The sequence below is a fragment of the Astyanax mexicanus genome, chromosome 16, assembly GCF_023375975.1.
Source record: "Astyanax mexicanus isolate ESR-SI-001 chromosome 16, AstMex3_surface, whole genome shotgun sequence".
Lineage (NCBI taxonomy): Eukaryota > Metazoa > Chordata > Actinopteri > Characiformes > Acestrorhamphidae > Astyanax > Astyanax mexicanus.
Genome location: NC_064423.1, coordinates 21244297 through 21268743, shown reverse-complemented (window position 1 = coordinate 21268743; position 24447 = coordinate 21244297). Strand labels below are relative to the sequence as shown.

The following is a 24447-nucleotide window of genomic DNA, read 5'->3' as shown; positions in this document are numbered from 1 at the left end:
TTGAAACAAATTGAAACAATTTGGAACTGGTTTGGGATTAAAATAGCTGATGCCTAATTGGGACGTTCATGATTATTGGAAAAGACTTTTATTTCTCAAAAATCGGCAGTGCTCCTTGTAATCCAGTGCTCCTTGTGTATAGATTTTACCAGTCAGGTTATAAAGAGCAGTAAAGCCACTCTGCTGAAGAGCAGTGTTATACAGGAGTTTCAGTTTAGTTCTCCAGCACCAAGGCTGGAACAGTATTAGCATTAGCTGCTAACCGTGCTAAACGCTAGCTCTTTCTCTGTTCAGAGGTGAGTATTATCGGCCTGTAACCTGCTGCTAAAACAACCTATGTGGCACGAACCGCTAGCTAATATCGCTCTGGCTTGCCTGAACACTCAGGGTTCCTCAGTGTAAGGCTGTCGGTTGGCATTTACTAGCTCTAAGCGTGGCTAGCGCTTAGCCACTAATGCTAATGCTGCTGCACCCAGCCTTAGTGAAAAACTTGAAATCTAAGCTTACTGTCAATGAACCGAAGCGCTTTACTCACCGACGTAAATGGTTTTTAGGAGAGATATCTGTATAGGTTAACATCCAGCGCTCGTTTGAAAATGTTTTTTTTTTTTATTACAGTTTGGTTTACTTAACTTAGCTTCACTTTAGTTTACTTTTTGCCACCTTTCACCTTTTTATTATTAGAAGAGTTGCTGAAGTAGGAGGAGCTTAGTGGAAGTTTCTGACCTTCAGCAGTAGGAGGACGGTGGGAACAAAAAGGTCATGCAGGATGCAAGAACAACATTCAGTCTCACTTTTTTACTGCTGTTTTGCTAGATGTTTGCTTGCTCTTTACTGGGTTTAGTAGGGACCAAAACACTGACCTTGTCACGAGTGTCTCAACCTTTTACCCCCACCCTTTCTTTTATTTCCTGCAGTAAGCTCTGCTCTGCTAATGAATGCAGTCATTATGAGCAGCCACCACAAACAGCTAATAAGGCATTTTTTTAATAAAACGCAGAAACTCTGTCTTCCGCTTTAGCGGACAGAACGAGAGACACAAGGCAAAAACCAGAGGAAGGGAGAGTCGCAAATCAAAATAATGAGCAAGACTGGCAGTACCTGAGCAGCCGGGGTGCCCCCAACCCTGTCACCTCGTTCCTCTGTTTGTCTGTCTCGTCTGACCATCTGTCTGTCTATTTGTTTATCTGTCAGTTTCCCTATACCCACTTTCTGTAACCATCACTTTACATGAATATTCTTTTCCATCCTAATGTTACTTTTCATTTTTAACAGACTATTAGGTGCACTGTATTTTAAGGTGCATTATCAATAACCATCTATTTTCATACAGAAAGGGGCACCGGATTATAAGGTGCATTTTAAGCAACAATAGTTAGGAAACAAGGGTGTCGCCACGTTTCCCTTCTAATGGGGAAGCTGGGGGGAAGCACCTAAGTAAACAAAAATGTAATTCTTAAAAAAAAATGTATTATTTCAAATCCAAATGAGCATTGGATGTTAATCTACACAGATTTCTCTCCTGAAAACTGTTTATTTGGGTGAGTAAATCGCTTTTGTTTATTTTAGCGCAGTTAGCAGCAGCGCTACTGGAGAAACTTCACTGAAACTCCCTTATAATGCTGCACTTTACTGCCCTTTACAACCTGACTGGTAAAATTCGTACATAAGGTGTACCGCATTATAAAGCGCCCTGATGATTGGCAAAATTTTGGGAAAGATTTTAAGTGTGCCTTATAGTGTGAAAAAAATTTTTCAGCCAGGGATTAATCTTAGTCATAGTCAGACTATATGTTCCTTTATTTTCCTGGAAAATCCCGCTTTAAACTACTGTGTAATCCAAGAATATGCATAATCCTGCTTAATCCAGTTTGGGAAGCTGCCTCAAAATATTAAAATAATAAAAAAAAGAAAGATTATAGTTAGTGTTGCACTGATACCAAAGGTGTATTTACATTCATTACTCTATTAGAACTATAGATACTAGGGTTTAAAATACTTCTATAGTATCAACTTTGCCTACTTACTTAAGTAAAAGAGTAAAAGTACTGGATTCAAAACTAATTAAAGTATAAAAGTAAAAGCGATGGTTGGATGGATGATGGATGGATGGATGGATGGATGGGAAATCTGAATCAAATTCAATATAAGCTGAAATGAAACAGGAGGAAGTTGCCTAAAATATAATTACTTAGTAATTAAAGTACAGATAACCAAAATTCTACTTAAATAAGGTAAAAAAAAAGTATTTTAACTTAGTTACTTGACAACTCTGACTGATATTGTTACAATAGATGGTAATAGATATGTTGCACATTTTACTTCATTGTGCAATTACTGGTACTGGAACTAAATCAGTGCTTTTTTCATGCTTATTATATCTTATTTGGTATACAGAAATCCATATTTATCAAAATAAATGTATGGATTTATTAGCAACTATAGGGTCATATAAGTCACAGTTGGTGCTCTGTATCGGCAGATCCCTGAAAAATCTAGTATAGCTTTCAAGTATCGGAATAGAAAAAACAGTTTTGGTGCATTTCTAATGATAATGTATAGATAATATATTAAATATGCTTATATTGAATACATATAGTTTATTAGATGCAAAATCACTTTTACAATTATTTGGTTACATTATTTATTAATGCATCACCACAATCAGTATCATCCACGTTCACTCCTCATATCCAGCTCGTGATATATTAGAGCAGTCACTGTGGGGAAATGTTAAAGAGCTCCAACTTAGCCTGATATAACTGCATCACCTTAATGTGCCTCGTCACAAACAGAAGGTTTACCGCGTATCGTGTGGAATGCGAGATGAAGGCGAAATTACAGCGCTCAGCGTGATTAAAGCGAGCGCGGCGCTCCAATTTGCGCTGCGTTGTCGCGTTTCATGTTCGCCACGCTTCGGCACGGCAGCTCGGGGTCGGGAAGGGGGAAGAGGAGTGAGGATGACACCGCCGACTGCTCAGACTGCGGTCGTGTGATCCAAAAATACATCTAAAGAAAAGGCTCGGGACGGCGGCGGCGGAAGCGCGCGCACGCACGCACACACGTACGTACGCACGCAGGCACGGGCGCGTGTGCATGCGCCTGTGTGTGCGCCTGTTCGCGCCCTCCTCTGTATCAGCTCGGAGCATGAACATTTCTTTAATAACCCCCTCTGCCATGTCACAGCACATCGCCTGGCCTCGGCTGGCTCGCTCTCTCTCACTTTATCTCGCTCTCTCGCTCACTCTCTTACTCACTCGCTCGCTGGAAGGGGAAGAGTGGGTGAGAGGGGGGGTGAGAGTGGGTTTGGGGGTGTCTGGGTGTGTGGGTGAGTGTGTGGTTGTTGTATAGCTAGCTGTACTCCTCTCCTGCTTCCCTTCCCATTCATGCACTTATTTTTGTTATATTTTATTATTTTTTTTTTTTTATTATTTCATTCTTTTATTTATTTATTTATTTATTTAATTTTTTTTTGCCTTTTCCTCTCCTGCCTGTCGCTGTTGTCTTCGCCGTTGTTTACCATGTTGGATGCTTCCGCTCATTGACCAACCAACGGGAAAAAGAAAGCGGAAAAAAAAAAAAAGAGGAACGGAGGGAGGAAGAGGGGAAAGAGGGAGAGAAAAAAAAAGAGAGCGAGGGTGAGCGGAGGAGGGAGATATTATGCTACGCACTGCTGCTGCCTGGCCCGTCATGTTAGCATCAGCCAGGGATTGTTTGTTTATTTATTTATTTATTTATTTATTTAATTATTTGAAATGCCACATGGCTCAGTACACTGTCGCCCGGCTGAGGCAAGCCGCTCTCTCTTACACTCTCTCTCTCTCTCTCTCTCTCTCTCCCTCCAAAATAAACCTTCCTCTCCTTCCAGCCTTCCCTTCCTCCTCTTCCTCCCTCCTTCTCCTCATCCTCTCTCTCTCTCTCTCTCTCTCTCTCTCTCCTTGCCTGGCTTAGTTAGCTGGAGTGAAACACTCCTGCATTTTACATGAGCAACTGTTTATGTCGTTTTCGTTTTCTCCCCATTCCGATGCCATCCCCACAATGAGCTTTGCTGTAAATGAATTCCATTCGAGCCTTTTTGAGGCTCTTTTGAAGGTGTCCCGCACACCGTTCTCGTCGGACGCTAGTCGGCGGGACGGCGCCGGAGTGTATGCATCTTCTTTCTTTATCTTTTTCTTTTTTTGCTTTGTTCCTTCTGTCTCTAACTTTTGAAAGCTCTGTTTGACCCGTAGAATCTATTAAATATGTAACAGTCACTGATACCCTGCTCTCTCTCTCTCCTCTCTTCTCTTCCGCAGCAATTGAACCACCCCAACGTAATTAAATATCACGCGTCCTTCATCGAAGAGAACGAGTTAAACATAGTACTGGAACTTGCGGACGCTGGGGACCTCTCACGTATGATAAAGGTATGGGCGCCCGGCGTTGTGTCAGCACATTCTTACACACACACTGCGTTCTGGTTTTCTGCACTGGAAATAAACGAGCTTAGTTCATGGCTCAGAAATGCTTAGTAGAAAGTCTTCAGCTCTCACCATGTACTGCACCATGTTGTATGTTGAAGGGGTGTAAAAGAATATCGATATATTGAAGTATCAAAATTGTTTTTATTTTTTTATATACAATACATTAAAAAGATTTTGCTTATAGGCTTTGGTTCATTTAGAACCAAATTTCATGCCAGTTTTTTAAATCTCACCATTCTGGTTGGATAAACAGTAAAAATTATATTTTTTAAATATTTTTTACTGGAATTTTTTGCATGTTATATTTTGGAAACTTGGTATTTTTTTTTTCTAAAATTTGATTTTTAAAAAATTACAATGTTGAATGTTGTCACAAAGCAGCTTTACAGAGAAACGGGTCCACGTCTCTTATGAACGAGCACCACAGAGATGCCAACAGTGGCAAGGAACCTTAGGAGGAACCAAGACTCAGTCAGAAGAACCCATCCGCTTCGGTTCGACCCGCACAGTACAAATAAATAATAACAGAACAAAACCAACAGTACAGAGAGATAATGTGGTGCTATAGCTAATGTAGAAACAGGTTCTGGGTTATGAGTGTGAGCAGGTGATGGGCACATGTTCAATGTTCATGTTAAAGAGATAATAGAGAGATACAGCTAATGTAGAAACAGGTTGTGAACAGTGTGAACAAGTGTTGGGTATATGCTCAATGTTAATGTACCCGGACACAAATGGAAATGTAGCCGCCTTCTTTAATCTATCTGTGCAATGAATACACACACTCACGCTAGTGAGTAAACCCAGAAGACTTACACAGTGATATTGTGAGAACATGTGCCCGGAGCTGTAGGCAGCCATCAGTTAAGGACCTTGTTTAAGGGCCCAACAATGATGGTTCACTAAGCGCTGATCCAAGACTGTTAAATATACAGTATGTAGTGATAAATTATTATTGTTTGATTAGCAATTAGGATTGTTTTAAATAAGAATAAGATATGAGCTGGTTGCAATTCAAATATTTACACTCCTTGAGTGTAGGACTGCATATTTTTCTTGCTTCTGTCCCTAGCACTTTGTGCAATGCTGGACTGTTACAAATTAGTCGACAATGAACTTCATAGTCGACAAATTTAAATAATCGACATTGAAGATTATATTGACTAATCGTTGCAGCCCTACTTAACAAAGTAAAACTTTTTATGTAGTAAAATTACCTTTGTGCTATTTTGCAGGCAGCATTTGATTACATTCAATAGTGTGTAGAGGGGACCAACTTAGTACTTTGGATATTTTTTAAAGTTGCTGTTTAGCTCAATTAAGTTTTACCTTAAGTCTAAGTTTTACTTCAAGTCTAAAGCATTTGATTTGGCTCAAATCTTTGAAAATTTCCACTTTTTGCTAAATTAAATCTGGCAATTGTTCTTTACATTGGGTCAAAATTTCTGTTCTTTAAGATTTTTTTTTACTTTATTCCAGGACATGGAATCATGTTCAGGAATCTGGACAATATTTACAAAACACGCTTTCAGTCTTGTAAAGTAATTTAAAAATGCTGATATTCAAATGATCTCTTGTATGCTTTGGTAAAAATACCCTTCAGTGTCCTCTCTCTCTTTCTCTCTCTCTCTCTTTCTCTCCAGTTTTCACTCTGTGTTGTGTTCTCCTTCTGCGTTTCCTCCGCTCCTGACAGCCGTACAAGCCAACACTCCCCAACTTGATGCTCACAAATTAATGTCCTGCATGTAAAAGACGCCCTTTCCCAAATCTCGTCCTGCTTAAACAATGTGTAGTGCAAACAAGCTCCCCAGGCAAGGCTTTCCTCAGTTGTATCCAAGACGTTGGAGCTGCTAAATGAGGACATGGAGGATTAGTATTACGAGAGCCTCAGCCTGCCAGACGTTTAGAGGCATCATAACATACCAACGTATTCAGACGGTGAATATTACGTCTGTCAGCTCCTCGCCCAGCGGCCTCGCTCACTTGCTCGCACCCTTATTCTCACCTCTCCCCACCTATTCACATCCGTGCATCAGCCCGCACTCCTTTAATTAGTATTATTTATTTTATTTATTAAGTAGTGTCACTCCAAACCCGTGCATCTGGACTAATCCCTCTTCAGCATGCTGCAGTAAATATGACTGAACAGTGCGCCGTATGTAAAACAGAAGCTCCAAATGCATGAATTTACCATTTTTTATTCTTTTTGATTTCTTTTTTTTTCCCCGCTTCCTCTTTTCCCCCCTCTTTCTCTGTCCATCTCAGGATTCAAATGAAATCAAATGGCCCCTTCATTTGCATGCACTTACAGAATATTGCATGTGCCGTGTTTGCTTTTTAAAGGCACGGAGGGGGCTGCTGTGCTCCCCCATTGACATCAAACGGCCCTCTGATATGCAAATAGAAGGGCTGGGGAAGAATAGATCCACCGGCTTTGTTTGGATGTGGGCCAAGGTTTCCTGGGCTTGAGACTGCATGCTCACAGCCGCTCCAATCATTTCAATAAAGAGGAGGGGGTTAAAACAGGCAAAGTGAGCAGCATTTGCACAATGGAATAGTAACCGGCCTTAAATAACCTGTGCTTTATGTATTAATATATATATATTAATACACCCCCACCCTCACCATTTTACCTGTGCTGACAAGTAGTAGGATCACCTAATTATCGCTGGTGACTCAATTAATTATTCAGCCAGCGTTCAGAAGGTCAGATAATTACTGTGTTGTTTTGGTTAAGTAAGCTTCATTTACTCTTAATTGTGTAACACTGAATTAATTGCAACTTTGAAGCTAGGTTCACAACCACTCGTGCACCTCCTCTAGTCTGAATAGAAGCACTGAGAGCCATGGTGCTAAAAGCACAATGCAGTAATGGCCAGGCCAAAAGCTCTGCCACTTGCATGCTCCGAGTGGTCCAGCAGCCCACTGTCCTCTCTCTGTGATCCGAGGAGCGCCGGTTTAAATCCTGAATCACGCTGAGTGCCATCAGCAGCCAGAGTCCGAGAGAGTACCATTGGCCTTGCTCTCTCTGGGTGTGTAGATGATTCTCTCTCCCAAACACTCTTAGTGTGATGTTGGGCGTCACAGACATCTGTTAGTTGATGCTGCGCTTTCCTCAGAAAACCAGTGTCTGACTTCACACGTATATATATGCGGATAACCGATATTACACATTACCAGTGCCAACATGCATATTTAAATCTAAACTTATTTTTTGCATTATAAAGTGAACTGGCTTATAAGGAGCATTTATTATCAATAATCGTCTTTTTATTTTATTTATTTTTTTCTCATATAGAAGGCACACTGGATTATAAGGCACACACATCATGCGACACTAGTAAGGAACAGGGGTGTCGCCATGTTTTCCTTCTAATTCAGCAAGTCTCACCATTGGGTGGCGAGATCTGTAATGCTAAGCTAAGTAGACAGAAATGTAATTATATTTAAAAATAAATCTATTAAAATAAAAGAAGCGCTGGATGTTAATCTACACAGATTTCTCTTCTGAAAACTGTTTAGTAGTAAACTGTAAAATGCTTCAGTTTATTTACAGTAAGCTTAGATTTCCAAATTTCTACTAAGGCTGGGTGCAGCAGTATTATTATAAGCAGCTAACCGCTAGCACTAGCTGCAGTTAGCAGCTAATGCCGCCTGACAGCACTATGCTGTGGAACCTAGGGTGATACTAGCTAGTGGTTCATCCCACGTAGTTTGTTTTAACATTGTAAACAAGCAGACTACAATCCGATATACTCTCCTCTGAATGGAGAAAGAGCAAGCGCTTAGCGAAGTTAGAGGGTAATGCTAATACTACTACAGCAGTGCTAGTCAGGGTTTGCTTTTTTTTTGCATAAAAAACGTAATCTGATCTTCCTCCAAATAAAGGGTATTCATATATAATGTGCCTAAAATAACAACACAAAAAAATTATCTTGCAGGTCTGATTGAACACATTTTTAAAACATTTTTAAGTGGTAGTGGGAAAAGTAAATGAACATTGTTTTTTTTTTTTGTAAATTAAGAAAATAAAACAATAAATCTATTGAAACTAAAAAATATGTATATATATAAAATTATCTTAAAATTAAAATGATTAATGTATTTTAAAGCATCACTTGGTCCTTTTCCAGCATATAATAAATATTACAGGAAGTATCAATTTAAAATATTGACCAAATCTAAGCATCGAATAAAGCAATTAACATAATTCTGATATCATCGTACATCTATAACTAAGCTGTGTTTTCACCCACATGGAAGCTTCTGGTCGCTCAGTTTGTCTGATATGGGAAAGTAGGAGATATCATGCTTCACTCTGATCAGTGTTTAGATAAGATATGTTAAAGTTAGATTTTCTATTATATTGAGTTCATTACCGAGGGCATTGTGGTCTAATGTAGTTACTAATTAGTGCCCTGGATGGGGCTTAAGAGGTGAGAACAGGTCAAGTGAGGTCAGAAAAGGTGGTTCAGAGGTGAACAAGCTGCTCAGACTTTGTGCAGATTCAGCAGTAGATACACACATACAAACGCACTCTGCTTAGCTTAGGTGTGGGACCTTGTAATTTATTATATTCTACTATATTGGAAGAGCCCTGTGATCTATTAAGCACAATATAGGGTTATTTGTACTGCATATGTTTGTGTTTATAATCGAGCACTGTCGTTAAAAAAAAAAAATGTGCACCCATAAGGAAGTGGCAGATTGCAGTGCTTTTCTGAAGGAAGGAAACCTGGAACAATAAATGATGAGAAATTTAGACTGATATGGACAGCCTTTAGTGAGCTACACACACAAAAGCGTGTGCAATGCATGTGTAATGCAACATGCCAGACGTCAGTTTTAGAGGTTTGTAAAGTTGAACAGAATGCAATATAAATGAAATATAAATGATAATTTTAAAATTGTTTTAAATGTTATACAAGTACATCTCAGAAAAAAAAGAATATCATTGAAAAGTTACTTTATTTCAGTAATTCGGATTGAAATGTGAAACCTTTATATTATATATATGTATTACACACAGAGTGATCTATTTTAAGCATATAAATATAAATCACAAGACTGGCTGTTCAGGGATGTTCTTTAAGAAGACAGTGTGCAAATGTTCACACCATGTCAGGAATCCAAGTATTCATGTGGTTCTGATGGTGAGGATCCTCCACTGTCAGTCCTCGGTGGTATAGGCCTCAGGCCTTTATGTCCAGTGTTCTGTAGTGAGGGTTTGTCTTGCATTGAGGGATGTGTGTTCTTCTTTCTGCAGCATTTCAAGAAACAGAGGAGGCTGATCCCTGAAAAGACTGTGTGGAAGTACTTTGTTCAGCTGTGTAGTGCGCTGGAGCACATGCACTCCCGACGCGTCATGCACAGAGGTACACACAAACACAAACACACGCTCTGACATTTTTGTACCATTTGAACTGTGTACATACAGGTATCACTGGAACCGTGTACACGCGTGCGCTGCTGTTTGAACTTGTACTTGACAGGACACACAGCTTACCGTATTCCTTCCTCCTGTAGCTTAAAATAAATATTGGAATATTGTCTTCATAATGTTCTTTCTCACAATTTGTTGTTTATTTTAGCTAATTGATGCTGTCAAATAATATTTTTTCCACTTTAGTTTGATTTGTAACCCCCACTTGTTCTGTAAACAGTGTCAATGTAAAGAGAATAAATTGGCTAAAAGAAAAAAAGTTATAAAAAGTTATCATTATATTTAAATATAAGAATAGTCATTTATTGCTAGTCAGATACTAGACAATATATGTTTGATGTGTGAACTGCAAAGCTAGTGTTGCTTACAAACACTGAACTTATTTCGCCTCCTTATCTAATCTAAAATAATAATAATAATTAAAAAAAAAACATTATGTTGTTTTCTGCTAGGTCTGTTGAAAGTCTATAGCAAACTGTTGGACAGACCATAAATAAACTGCCCTAATGTAAAAGTGATTCATAGGATTTGTTTGTTTTTCCTAAACTACATCCATTAACATCTCCAAAAAAAAATTTAGATTAGTTTTAAATAATGTGAACTTTTGGGCATGTACACTCAACCCCACAAAGGAGGTTTTGAAATGGAGTGAAACTTCATGTGTGTAAATTAAATGAGGATATTTCTAAGATATACATTATTAGAGTGAAAAGATTTGTACAGTTAACGTGGGGCTTAAATATGGAAGCACGTTTGAACACAGATGTTGCAGTTGGGCCTGTCGATCCTGCACACTCAGAGATTTCTGTAGAAGGTAGCCCAACACAACCTCTAGTAGCCCAGTGGGGTGCGCTGTTTTGTGTAATTTGTATCAAGACCTACTGTCCAATCAATCGGGTGAAACCGTTTGACAGTTTAAGGGTTCTTTCACACCTCCCTTGTTTTTCTGGACCTTCAGACTCGTCAGTTTGGAGTTTTTTTTTCTGATACAAACTGGAATGTATGGAGGGTGCTGCAGATCACTGTCTGGTCTAAAGGACTAAAATTTGCTCAGACTAAAAGATCTGATTTTGATCTGAATCAAGTGAGCAATGATTCAGTTAGTTCGGTTAGTACCCAAGCTGTGATTTGTGGCAAAATCGATGTATGCTAAAAAGCAGTACGGGCACTAGAGCTTAGATCGGCCTCGACTTGGCCCGAGCCCACACTTATGAACTGTTATTAGCCCATGCCCAATTTAAACTCAATATATATATATATATATATATATTTTTTAGTAAGTAGAGCATTAAAACTGAGCATTTTAAGAACATTTTTGGGCTGTTTGAATGAGCTAAATCTGTTCAGAATGATGTTAATTAACATTGCATAACTGAAGAAGCATAGACCTATTTTTTAAGAAAAATGTTTATTAAGAACATCAGTAAATTATGCTACAAGAATAATGTCTGAATGACAGTCCTCTAATCTAATATAATTTAACATGGTTTAAAAATATAAAATACTTTCTAAACAAACAAACTTTTTTTTATATTGAGTTTATAGCCTAAGTGCAAAATCACAAAAAACAACAATACCGCTATGCACTGCACAATCATTAAACCAAAATAGCCCAAAAACATAGTTTACAATTACTTTCCTCTACTCTAATAAAATTAACAATGTTTAAGAATTTAAAATACTTCCTGAACAAATAATTTTTTTTAATTTTGTGTGCGAAAACACACTATGCAGGCCAGAGCTACATGATTATAACATTCTAACTCATGCATGTATATTTTTTTTCAATACAGTTTGGTTCGTAACTTTGCTATATTGTAATTATCACACCATAACTTTATATAAAAAAAATAGCATTAAAAAACAGATGCCTAGGTCACAGACCATTTTCCTAAGCCCGACTCGACCTGGCCCGTGGAAAGTGGTGGGAAATCTCAGCCCGACCCGGCCCAAGCACGGGTCGGGCATTGGCTCAGGCTGGGGCAGAAATTCTAAGCTCTAATGTAAGTATATTTAAAGAGGTTTAAGCTGGTTGACAGTCTAAGGGTTCTTTCACACCTCCTTTGTTTTTCTGGCCCTTCAGACTCTTCCGTTTGCAGTTTGGTCTGATATGAAATGGCATGTGTAAAAAGTGCTGCAGATCACAGTCTGGTTTAAAGGACCAAAATTTTCTCAGACCAAAAGATCTGATCTTGGCCAAGATCCACTCAACCGTGATTCGCTTAGTTTACACCCAATAAACAATAGAAGAAAAGAAAGAAGCGGTATTGTACTAAAATCGATGCATGCCAGGCAGCAGTATGTGCACAAAAGCTTCTGTTTGTAAGTACTGTATGTACTGTAGCTGTAAATAAACCTTATTTTAAATAGAAATAAAAGGTATCTGATTCCGAATTCGGCACAACACCGAAAGCAAGTCAACGTGAGATGATGACGGGTCGTATTTTTTTAGTGGACTCACTAAACTGCAGTGCAAAACCAAAACTTATGACACCAAATACAGTATATATAGTACAATGTCCAAATGGTCGCAACTTTCAGCTGTAAAAAAAAAATGGCTTTAGTCTAGTGATTGTTAACAGTATTAGTCTAGCATCCATCTATAGCCCTAAGCTAAATATATATTAGATCTAAAATATATCATACCTGTCGGCCTGCATCTGGGGTCAGGGATAAATGTTGGAATTATTTGATCAACATATAAGAATTTATGTCTAAACACTCGAAGCTAATAAAACTTGTAGCTGATCAATACGACCTGATAATTACTTAACCCTCCTGTTATGTTACAGGTCAAATTGACCCCTCTTGAAGTTTAAAGATTAAAAAAATAGTTAAAAGTATTATTTTTCAGTATGAAACTTCTTCTGCTTGCCTTACTTAGTGTAATCAACATATAATGTGAAAATGGTTCATCTCAAATATTTGCAACCACCCCCTGCAAAAACTAAAACTCAAACAAAATTGCAATGTTATGTTTTAATGTTGTGTAAAACTACTGTTTTATATGTTGGTCTTTCAAAAGTAATAAAGTAGGGAAACATTAAGAAAAAAAGGTTGAACATCTTTTTTTTTTATTAAAAACAAGTGAATTATTTTATTAGAACTATTACCTATTATTTGTAAGGAACACTATTGCACTAAATATTAATTTTATTGATAATAATTAGCAATGAAGTTAGTAATGACATATTCACACTGCTTGTTAAGATTTTATTCAGATATCTTTTGCGTAATTAAACATCCGACGGGTCAATAGGAACCGGGAACACCACTGCTGATTCTGAGAAATGAACATAACAGGAGGGTTAAAAATGATCATAATAAAGTCTCTATAACTACATAACTATCTACTGTTAAAGCTATAAATATGGAAGATAATTCTCCAGCACTGCAGCAAAAAGACCCCCCCCCCCCTCTCTTTCCCCACCTGAACCGTGTTCTGACACTGCCCCTCTGCTCTGTCATTCACCACCTTTATACACAGCCATTTCACACCTGACTCGTCCAATTCACATCTGATTCTCTAGGTCACACCTCGCCTTCTAAACCTAGACCTGTGTTTGTTGTTGCTGGAAAGCCTCGCGTTCTGAGGTGCTAAACTCCATACTGTACAGTGTGTCTCGAAGCACATGGTTCTGATAACGTGAGGCACATGCGCACACGCGGGCGCACACACGCACTGCCCTTAAAACGTCTAATGCCGGTCCCCTGGACTCTTAAAGGTGATTTATACCTTGTCCTTTCCTGGATTTAGGGATGTTTCTTTTGGTTCTGTGCAGTGCCGTGCGATGATTCTGCTTCTGCTTCTTTTATGGAGCATTTTTTACTTCACCTACTTTCTCACTTTATTTTTGTGTTTTTCCCCCTCTCCTCACTCACATGCAGTATGTGTCAGTCTGATAAGTGACTTCATCTCTCTCTCATTTCTTTTTAAAGACATAAAACCAGCCAACGTGTTCATCACAGCCACTGGAGTGGTGAAACTGGGTGACCTGGGATTGGGACGCTTCTTCAGCTCCAAAACCACTGCAGCGCATTCTCTAGGTAAGCCCTCTTCATCTTCTCTTTCTCTCTTTCTCTCATGCTTTCCCACTCTGTGGACCTCACCCCCTTCCTTCCCATCCCACACACACACACACATCTCCAAACACACACACCTCCCTACTTCCATGGAAAAAGGGAAAAGGGAGACAGAGTACTCCAGTAAGGGCCTTTAATCACTCCAGAGGAGCTAGATGTGTTTCATTAGGCCCCGCCGCGCGAGCAGAACCATGTGTCCATTATAAAGCAGCACCTTCCGCCGGGCCCCCGCGGCCAGTTGCGAGCAAAGCGTGGCAGGCTGTGTATCCATTTCATTGAGCAGTTAGAGCTTTCCTGTTGCCTTGACCCCGCGACCCCTCTCCACGCACACACAATGTCTGCGCAGGGACACCGGCCGGGCAGTGACTCGAGTGGAAAAATGAAAGAAAGAAAATGAGTCTGGCAGTGCCACTCCGTCTAGGACACCCCGCCGAGTCCAGTTTCACCACTCCGCCCAGGAAGGAGACACTGGTGGCAGATGAAGTCGTCATACTCGCCTCCTCCCGTTAAGTGGTTGACTCAGGAGGTGTCGGCCTAGACGGCTCGCCCCATCCAGAGCCCTCTATCAGCCTCTGTTCATTTTAGGAAATCACGTTATTTAGATCTATGTACAAATAATGCATCTTTTTTATTTATTTATTTAGTTAGTTTTATCGTATAAAATATGCTTTAAAGTATAATCAAATACAGCTCTGGAAAAAAACGAACAGACCACTTCAGTTTCTGAATCAGTTTCTCTGTGTTCTGTGTTTGATTAAAATGAACATTGTTGTTTTATTCTATAAACTACGGACAACACCTCTCCCAAATTCCAAATAAAAATAGTGTCATTTAGATTATTTATCTTTTGAAAATGAGAAATGGCAAAAATAACAAATTATAAAAAATGATGCAGAGCTTGTAGACCACAAATAATGCAAAGAAAACAAGTTCATATTCATAAAGTTTTAAGAGTTCAGAAATGAATATTTGGTGGAATAACACTGGTTTTTAATCACAGTTTTCATGCATCTTGGCATGTTCTCCACCACCAGTCTTACACACTGCTTTTGGATAACTTTACACCAAAATTCAGTCAGTTCAGCTTGGTTTGGTGGCTTGTGATCATCCATCTTCCTCTAAATTATATTTCAGAGGTTTTTAATTGGGTAAAATCTAAGAAACTCATAATTTTTAAATAGTCTCTTATTTTTTATTTCCAGAGCTGTGTGTGTGTGTGTGTGTGTGTGTGTGTGTGTGTGTGTGTGTGTGTGTGTATATACACACATATATATACACACACACACACGCACACCCTGGGTAGGGAGGTACAGTGGGGGGCGGATCTGCAGTGGCTCTTGTCATCCACAAAAGGGGCTTCTAACTAACAACGCGTAAGGCTGGCGTCATTAGGGGATAGCATATGTAACAATAGCATATGTTAAACTATGTTACAATGGTTAAAACGCTTTGCTCACTTAATTTATTATTCTTTTTTCCTCTTGAATCAAATCTGCTCGTCTAACCAATTTAGTTTGAAGAGGTATGTGTCTCATACAGAGGAGGCAAAATTGAGATAATTTGGCTAATAACCAAAACTATTATTTTTATTTCTATTAGTCTTATGCGGCTCCACAGGATGTGCTTGTTTTTGCCGAATTCAGCACGGCTCACAACAAAACCCCAGACTCAGGAAATGCGTGTGACAGATGTGACAAAAAAGCTGAGTCCACAGCACCCTCTACAGGACATCTGAGTGCAGTCCTCGCTCCGTCACTGCTGCTCATTATTTAGGAAGTAATCAGGACTGGGTAATAGTGCTGTGTGTATTAATGCCAGTGTATCTTACAGCTGTTTACTCATGCATTCAGCACCGCTGACCTGTCAGATCACACACAGACGTCCAGCGTGCTGTGGAGTCATAACCAGGCTTAATTATAGTCATAAAAGAAAGTGAAAGATGGAGGCTTTAACAGATATAGCTTTAAGATGACAGAGTGAGGTTATAATTTATGCAGTTTATTTGTACATGTATTTGTTTTGTATGTGCTAGTGTATTTGAGATTTGTGATGTATAAAGCCCTCAAAAAATACAAAATGATTTATTTTGTGCTTTGATGTGAGCGTTGTAGCTGGAACATCATAGTTTGTTTTGTTTGTTTTTTTGGTGTGCACCTTAACCTGCAGTTTCTCTGATTTTGCTATGTATAGGTATATGGTTGAGTAAAATGAACGTTATTGTTTTATTCTATGAACTACATTTTTTCCCAAATTCAAATAAAATTTGTCATTTAGAGCATTTATTTGCAGAAAATGAGAAATGGCTGAAATAACAAGAACGATTCAGAGCATTCAGATCTCAAATAATGCAAAAAAAACAAGTTCATAATTATATTTATAGTTTTAAGAGTTCAGAAATCAATATTTGGTGATATAACCCTGTTTTTTTAATTACAGTTTTCATAAATCTTGGCATGTTTTCCTCCACTAGTCTTACACACTGCTTTTGGATAACTTTATGCCACTCCTGGTGCAAATATTCAAGCAGTTCAGCTTGGTTTGACTAGTTTACGTGGATTGAAAACAACATGAAGGTTAAACTATTTTAAATAATTTACCCATTCTGACCATTTCTTACAACTAGTGAATAACTGCAGAATGTACAGCGCTCAGAATCACACACAAATGGGAAAAAATGGACTCTCAGAAACAGGAAAACTCTGAAGATACTTATTTCATTTTAGCCATAATAAAATATACTCTTAATTCATAAGAGCCCAGACCCACTTCTGAATACTGATGCTCAATTCAAAATACATTTGATAAATTCAGTGAGCAGCTCCTTCATGACTGTAAATATTTTAAGACTAAAATCCTAATGTAACACAAATGACAACAATTTCATAACCTAATACATTTTAACATTTTGTTAAAGAAATTGTCAGAACTAATTATAGTGAACATGAAACCTTTATTTAAATTATTTGAATTGTTAAGTTGTTTGAACAGATATGTAGAAGCTAAACTAAGTAGAACTAACCCAGCACGCCTACATTCTGTAAAGATGTAAGATGATCCTGTGATGTTTTCAGGATGAATTTTATTTATTTTTTTAAATATGATTCATATTTTGCATATTAACGCCCATATTTGATCCAGTGCATGCACGTTATACCTTTATTCAAACCTCATTCATTCAAACATCAAAGAAAGTTCACATACCTGCTCGTACATGCTAATGGTCACTCTAATGTTCCATATATTGAACTATTGGTTATCTAACGTAACTATGGTGACAGGCCTATAGTCAGAAGAACCTGTTGCAGCCTCAAAGACCTCGTTGTAACTTGGTTATGTTGGTTTTTACCCATGTAAAAGTTCTTCACACTGCTTTATAGCTATGTTACAAAAATGATTCTTTTATAGAATTGCAGCAGCTTTACTTCTCAGAATTTGGATTCCTGGGTGGTTTTACACATGACTTATTGGCCAGGTGTTCACTGGGATTAGTCTACTGATTTCAGTATATGTGCCTTATGCTCTATGCTATATATGCGATTTTGTCCCCATCATGCAGCTGTGCTGTGTGTGTGATCACGTAGAGCTCTCCCGCTGCTGAGAGTCGTGCTGGTTCTCTGTGCTCAGGCTGAGCTGTAGCAGAGTATGAATTTCATGAGCATCTCCTGGCAGGTTAAATTCACCCAGGGGCATGGAGACCCAGGTCTATGTCTCCCTCTGGGTGGGTACACTAAAGTCCCTCTGCTCCAGCTTTTCCTCTCTCTATCTCTCTCTCTCCTGCTCTTGCTCTCGCTCTTTCCCCTTTTCTCTCTCCCTCCTCTCCCTCTCTCTCTCTCCCTCTCGATGCATGGGGGTGGTGGTTACGGGCAGGGAGGGTGCTGGAGGAGGGATTGTGGCTTGACAGTTTGGGCTGTAATGAGACAAACCACCGTGGTAGAACACTGCGATGCGCACTGGATGGAGGTCCAGGAAGCGCCGCTCCGTGCCTGTCAATTCTCCTCCTCAGAAGCCGAGCCGTAGCCTTTTAACTCTGTCTCCGAGTGGCTCTGCAGCCCACAGATACAAACAAAGCCAAAGAGGGGGAGCGAAAGAAAGAGAGAGGAGAGGAGAGCGAAAAAAAAAAATCACTCTTTTCTTCACTCTTTGCATTTCCTGCCAGAGGCTTCTTCCCCTTTAAATTATGGGGGGTGGAAGGAGGGGGGAGATAGCAGGGGGTTTAGGGGGAATACAGTGCAAAGGGAAGATTTTAGTATAGAAGGGGTAACAATGAAAGAGGTGAGGGGGGATATAACAAGAGAGCAAATAGTGTCTGCATTTTTGTTATTAACAGCTAAATTGGGCTCATGCCAGTGATGTTTTAGCTCTTTATAGAAAACGGTGATTATATTAATGTTAGAACTAATGAATGTGTTTCTAGTTGTGCGTTTCTTATAAAATAAGAGATCACTTAAAACTGATTTTCTTTGATTTTAACAAATTAAAAACCTCTGGAATATAATCAAGAGGAAGATGGGTGATCACAAGCCATCAAACCAAGCTGAACTACTTGAGTCTTTGCACCAGGAGTGGCATAAAGTTATCCAAAAGCAACCAAGCTGAACTTTTAGCCAGCAATTTTATTTACTTGGACTTAAAAATGTCATTTTTTTAATTTATAGTTACATTTAGTGTAGTTTTTGTTACTTTAATTGCTTAATATATTTTGTGTGTTTCTATTATTTTTATGTTTCAATATGTTTAAATTTATTAACATGTAGACCTGTAACAAAAATTACAATATCTACTTATTGTACAATAAATGGATACACCCTCAATAATTTTACTTATCGTAGAGAGTCCATTAATGTGAAACTGTATATCAATTTTATATCAATTTTTCTATTTATTCTTTGATTTTATTTGTATAAAATTTATAATGATAATTAAGTAAATGACAAATCGTACAATATATGGTGAGATGTTTGCTGACCTTGGACAGAATATCAGCTTTGTTTAAAAGCACAGCAGTTTTATTTATCTTAATATAATTACTATTACGCGGTTTTGTAAATCTTGTATTTAAATTTGAAAGTCTGACTATTCTTGAAAAATAAAATTCACAACTCTGTTTTGTTAAACTGTTAATCATTATTTAATTTGTGAATTATTAAATCTTTATCAAAATTGTCTTAAAATGATAATGATTATTGCAATGAATTCTAGGACAATATATCATACATTTAAAAATAGTTGCAATGAGGGTTGCCAAACCCTTGCCAAACCCCATATTGATCTGTCATCAATAACCCGGTGTGCTAATCAACCTACTCAGATAGAGAGAGAGAAAGAGAGACAAGAAAAAAATAGAAAGAGCATGAGCATGGTCAGTTGTGTGTTCTCTTGAGTGCTGTCTGCTGCTGCTGACGGTTTACATTTCTAAACAGTGTCCAAAATTTTAAGACGGCCCCTTACTGTCTTAAGGCCTGCTGCAGTGATTACTTCTAGTGTGATTTTCTAATATTTTTGTATATTTATATGTCTATGTATGTGTATCTAATCAAAACCATTAATTATCTTTTAATCGCCGTGTTGCAGAGAACTGCTGGTAATTGCGTTTTGAGCATCCGCCCCCTCAGAAAAGCCGATTTCGCTCCCTTCACTCAAAGAATGCATCCTAATGTCATAACAATTCATAATAATGGAAATCAATCCCAACATGACTTTCTATTTATTTGCATGAATAAGTGATGTGTTGTTAATTTGGTATGCAGCTGGAATGCTCTCGCTGTAGCATCTGGCTTTTATGAAACTATTAGCATAAGAGAAGATGATTTTTAATCATCTAACAATGGTTGTTGAGGGACGGCGTTCAAACAGCGCTGGGAGACCGGAGCGTTCGCAACAGCGTGAGCGATAGCGCCGGTTAAAAGACCTCGCTAGTTATTCAGTCAATAAAGTGATTAATTGCTGTTTTTTGGGATTGTAGGTCAGCTGCTATTATGCAAGAACCTTAAGGACATATTATGAAAATGAACGATGCACTCGCTGTCTGTGTGCGTGATGCTACTGAACGTTGGTAGCGATTAAATAGAGGCTTTTAGATCTTATTTCCTCGGTCTGCCACTGTTCTTTTACTGTTAACAGAAGGGCAGCGGTTGTGGACAGTCTGTTTCATCTGTAGAAATTGCGTCAGAAGACACAGCAGCTCCGCTCCCTGCCTTCACGTTCTGATGCCGTTCGGTGTTTGGTGTTCTCGCCACATGAGACCTGCTAGCGCTCCGTCAGATCTGAGGTGTTTGTGCCAGGGCTAAACTTTAGTAAACTGCGAGCATTTGTCAGAAAGCTTTCCTCTCTCGTTCTCCCCCTCCGTGACTTGCCTCTCGCTCCATCATCAATCTTTCACGCTTGTTGGCCTACGCATCGCTGCAATGATGCAACCAGGAACTTGTGGCTGGCTCTGGAGAGAGCAGCACGGGGAGTTTGACTGGCCTCCTGGGTCCGGCTCTTATGCCTGATGGCTATTAGTCACTGCCAATTAGCTGCTTTCCTGCACGGGGCTGTGGACCAAGAAAGCCGCCACTGCTTGGCCTTCACGCTGTTGTGCCACGCATAAAATCTTGTGGTATTTCAGCAAGCGCTACGCAGAGCAGAGCTTTCCAAAGAACCGCATCAACACAATCTTGGCTTAAACATATTTTAGCAGGTACAGAATGTGAGACTGGTGTTTGACTGTTGGATTTTTGCATTGTGCTCATTAACACTGACTATCACAGATATGAGGACTCGGTTCACATGCCAGTCAGTACTCACTGTTACTTAAGACTTGTGACCAAATTTCATGCTAGCTATATTGGTTGTACACTGACATAAATAAAACTTTTTGCTTCCAGAATTATGAGTAACTTTGTCTTTCAGACTAAAACATAAATGAAACTAAAACCTTGACTTAAACCCATCAGTACAAAGTATAGACTTGTATCATACTCAAAACTCAAATGAGACTTCCAAAGGATTCAGGCTTCAAGTGCAGAAACTCAAGACTCAACTCGGACTAAAGGAAAGACTAGAAATTCAACTTGAACTGACATTTTAGAGACTTGACATGGACTTGCAACTGCAGAAACCCAACACTCAAGTCGGACTTTCATCCTAGAGACCCTGGCCTTGAATCAGGCTTCTAAAGGAAAGACTTGCAACTCAACTTTTAGAGACATGACATTGACTCACACTGCGGAAACCCAAGACTTAACTAGAACTCACATTCCTGAGACCCTGGACTTGAATCTTCTAAAACTCAGCTTGAACTGACATCTCAGAGACTTGACATTGACTGCAAAAAAGCCAACACTCAATTCAGGCTCACATCCCAGAAACCCTGAACTTGAATCAGGCTTCTAAAGAAAAGATTTGAAACTCAACTTGAACTGTTATTTCAGAGACTTGACGTGGACTCACACTGCAGAAACCCAAGTCTCAACTCTTGACTCACATCCTGAAGACCCTGGACTTGAATCAGGCTTCTAAAGGAAAGAAAAGATTTGAAACTCAACTTCAACTGGAATTTCACATTGACTTCTAAGACTTAACTTGGACTCACATGCTGGATATTCTGGAACTTGAATTGGACTCGAGGCTTGTACTGTATGCATAAACCTGGCACCTTCAGGAACTCAACTTAAACCATACTCACATCAAAATGCCCTTTCTGCTCTGTTCTGTTTTGCGCAACTAATTTTGAACCATTTGGCACAAAAATAAAGGTTCTGGAACCGGAAAAGTTTGTTACCAGCTGGAACCAAAGAATAGTAGGTTCTTAAGCACGACTCCCTCTGTTCTGTAACATATTCTTGGTTCCACTAAAACTGGTGCAAATGTGGGCTGGTTTCACTAAAAAAAACACCAAAGACAAGCCTACAAGCCTGAATAGAACCAGTTCTAGAACTGGAGTTCTTTTGGTTAAAAAGGGCTAACAGAAAATCTGGGCTCTAATGTGAATTTCTGAAACTCAAAAGTTGACCCAGACTCCCTTCACAGAGGCTCTGGGCTCAAATCAGGCTGGCACTCTACACGAATTCGCATTGCAGAAACCAGAACCCTGCATTTTCTACCTCAAATGCTCAAAACTCTGCTCACACTTGCACTTAAGAGAATGATTTAAGATAGCATACTAAAAATATCTTAGCTGTTACTAACTAGTTACTAACAAAGATAGAGACCATCTCTTATAGATGATGTATTGCTGTATTGCCTAATTCTATTCACTGCACCGTTTTTGTTCTTGTTGGCCAGGTTAACATTTGTTCTCTCTGCCCACGTTGTTTAGCACTCTATGTAGTGGAACAATCACTATATTGTCTGAGGTTTTGTTTTTTTCCCTTTCCACAGAAACCAATTGTAAGGTTATAAGTTGTGACAACCCAAATGTAGGCTATGTGGGGGTTTAGCTACAATATTCTGGCCACAGGGTGAGCTTTGAAGCTGTGCTGCGGCTTGAGTGAGCCGAGAACACTGGCCCACAAGCTGACTTCCTTCTTCCTGTGGAAGCGAGGCAGAACTACCGGCTGGGGCAGACCCACTGAGGGTTGGGGTTTTTTCACACAGCTGCTGTGCCTTATTTTTTTTTATTTAGTAAGTTGGGGAAGATCATTTGAATGAGGCATGAAAAAGGAGATACAGATCTTTTATTTTTACGATCTATGTTAATCTGTTTTCTGATATCGCTCATGCCTGTGTTTTTGTAATGGGTGGTGACAAGTTAGTTTTCTGTAGCCTCAACCTCAATATACGTTGACTTAATTTCAGCAGTATTTACTCTAAATAGGCCTATCAGTCACTACATTAAAATTACCAGCGTGACATTGTATATGCACTTCACAAGACCTCTGAATTTGTCCTAACCTCACTTATACCAAGACCTCAAAATGTGTTCTGTACAGATTTGACCAATTTACATGATTGTCCACACAGCAAATTATTTTTTGATGATATTTATTACATTTTGTGCACCCAGTGTGCCCACAATCAGAACTTATTTGTAATTATATATATATATATATATATATATATATATATATATATATATATATATAATTTGTTAGACAAATATGTGGTATGTATAGAGGAATACCCAGGTCTTAGAAGACCAACTGAGACACCACACCAACCACCTTGGACACTATAGCAACATAAATATACAAATAAAAACAAAAGCAAATACAATAGTACCAGAGGGTACCACAGCAAATGCTTAGCTACACCAGAACAACCACCTGAGACACCACAGTAACCACCTTGAACACCATAGCTTCATAGCAACAAAGCAGTATGCATATAAACTAGTAACAGAGAGGTTACCACAGCAACCATCTTGCGCATCATAGCAACAAAGCAATATGCATAAACAGATAATGCAAATACACTAGTACCAGAGGATAGGGCTGAACGATTTTGGAAAATAATCTAATTGCAATTTTTTATCTATAAATTGCGATTGCGATTTAAAATGCGATTTTTTAATGTCTTCTCAAGTATTTTTCAACAAACAGAAGCAATAAATCAATTTGTTTAATAATAAACAATGTCAGATTTATTTAAAGCACAGATAACAATAAAGCAAACAAATCTATGCTTTTCCTTTTCACCATTTTTTTTAATAGAAAAATAAATATATAAATAGCTTTTCCTTTTCACCATTTTTTTTTATAGAAAAAATAGATATAAAAAAATTAAACTTACTGCTCTCCAGCTAGTAACATCATAAAAAAATAAAGTGCAAAAAACATAAAGAGAATCTGCTTTAACCAACTCGTTATTTTCTGTATTTGAAGATGCAGCACTGGTCGTTGGCATTTTAGCCTTGCAAATACCATACGAGGCTTTGTGATGTTTTTTTTGGGGCGTTTTCACACCTGTAGTTCATTTCTCTGGTCTGAATCAGTTAATGAGTTTGTTTACTTGGAGCGCTTTCTCACTCTGTTCGGTCTGGTTTCACATAGGCATAAATGTAAACGCACCAAAATGCGCATCAATAAACCACGCAAGCAGCCTGTGTCCTCTGATTGGTCAGAGCTGTCTGACACGGGAGTACGTTAAATATAAATATACGAAAAAAGTAAATACAGCGAGAAGATTTTGTGTTTCTACGTGCAGCGCAGATTTATATATAATAAACCGAGTCACGCGGCTGTGAGCGGTGAATACAGCGCAGACGGCGCGAGCATGGAGACAGTGTTTGTTCACAGCTGTGGTAATTAACATTATCCACCTCCTCTAGCTGGTCTCGGTTCGGTTCTTTTGATCCACACCCGAGTGCGATTACTGTTTTCACACCTGCTCAATCGAACCGCACTAAAGTTACAAACGGACCAGAGTTCGATTTAACCAGACCAAACAGTGCTGGTGTGAAAGTGCGCTGTGTTGACTTCACTTCTCCACCTCCCTGCCTCCTGCTCGGGTTTGCTCCACTCGTCCTCGGCTCGGCTC

The 24447-nt window shown here is 38.9% G+C and overlaps 1 protein-coding gene across 3 annotated transcripts in view; it reads left to right on the top strand.

Moving 5' to 3' along the window:
* Window positions 1-24447, top strand: part of nek7 (NIMA-related kinase 7) — a 104758-nt gene that overhangs the window by 44715 nt on the left and 35596 nt on the right. For all 3 annotated transcript variants that reach the window (XM_022669760.2, XM_022669759.2, XM_022669758.2), the window contains exons 5-7: window positions 4296-4406; window positions 9730-9838; window positions 13846-13953. In XM_022669760.2, coding sequence (XP_022525481.2) covers window positions 4296-4406; window positions 9730-9838; window positions 13846-13953 — 328 coding nt within the window. The remainder of the gene's footprint in view (window positions 1-4295; window positions 4407-9729; window positions 9839-13845; window positions 13954-24447) is intronic.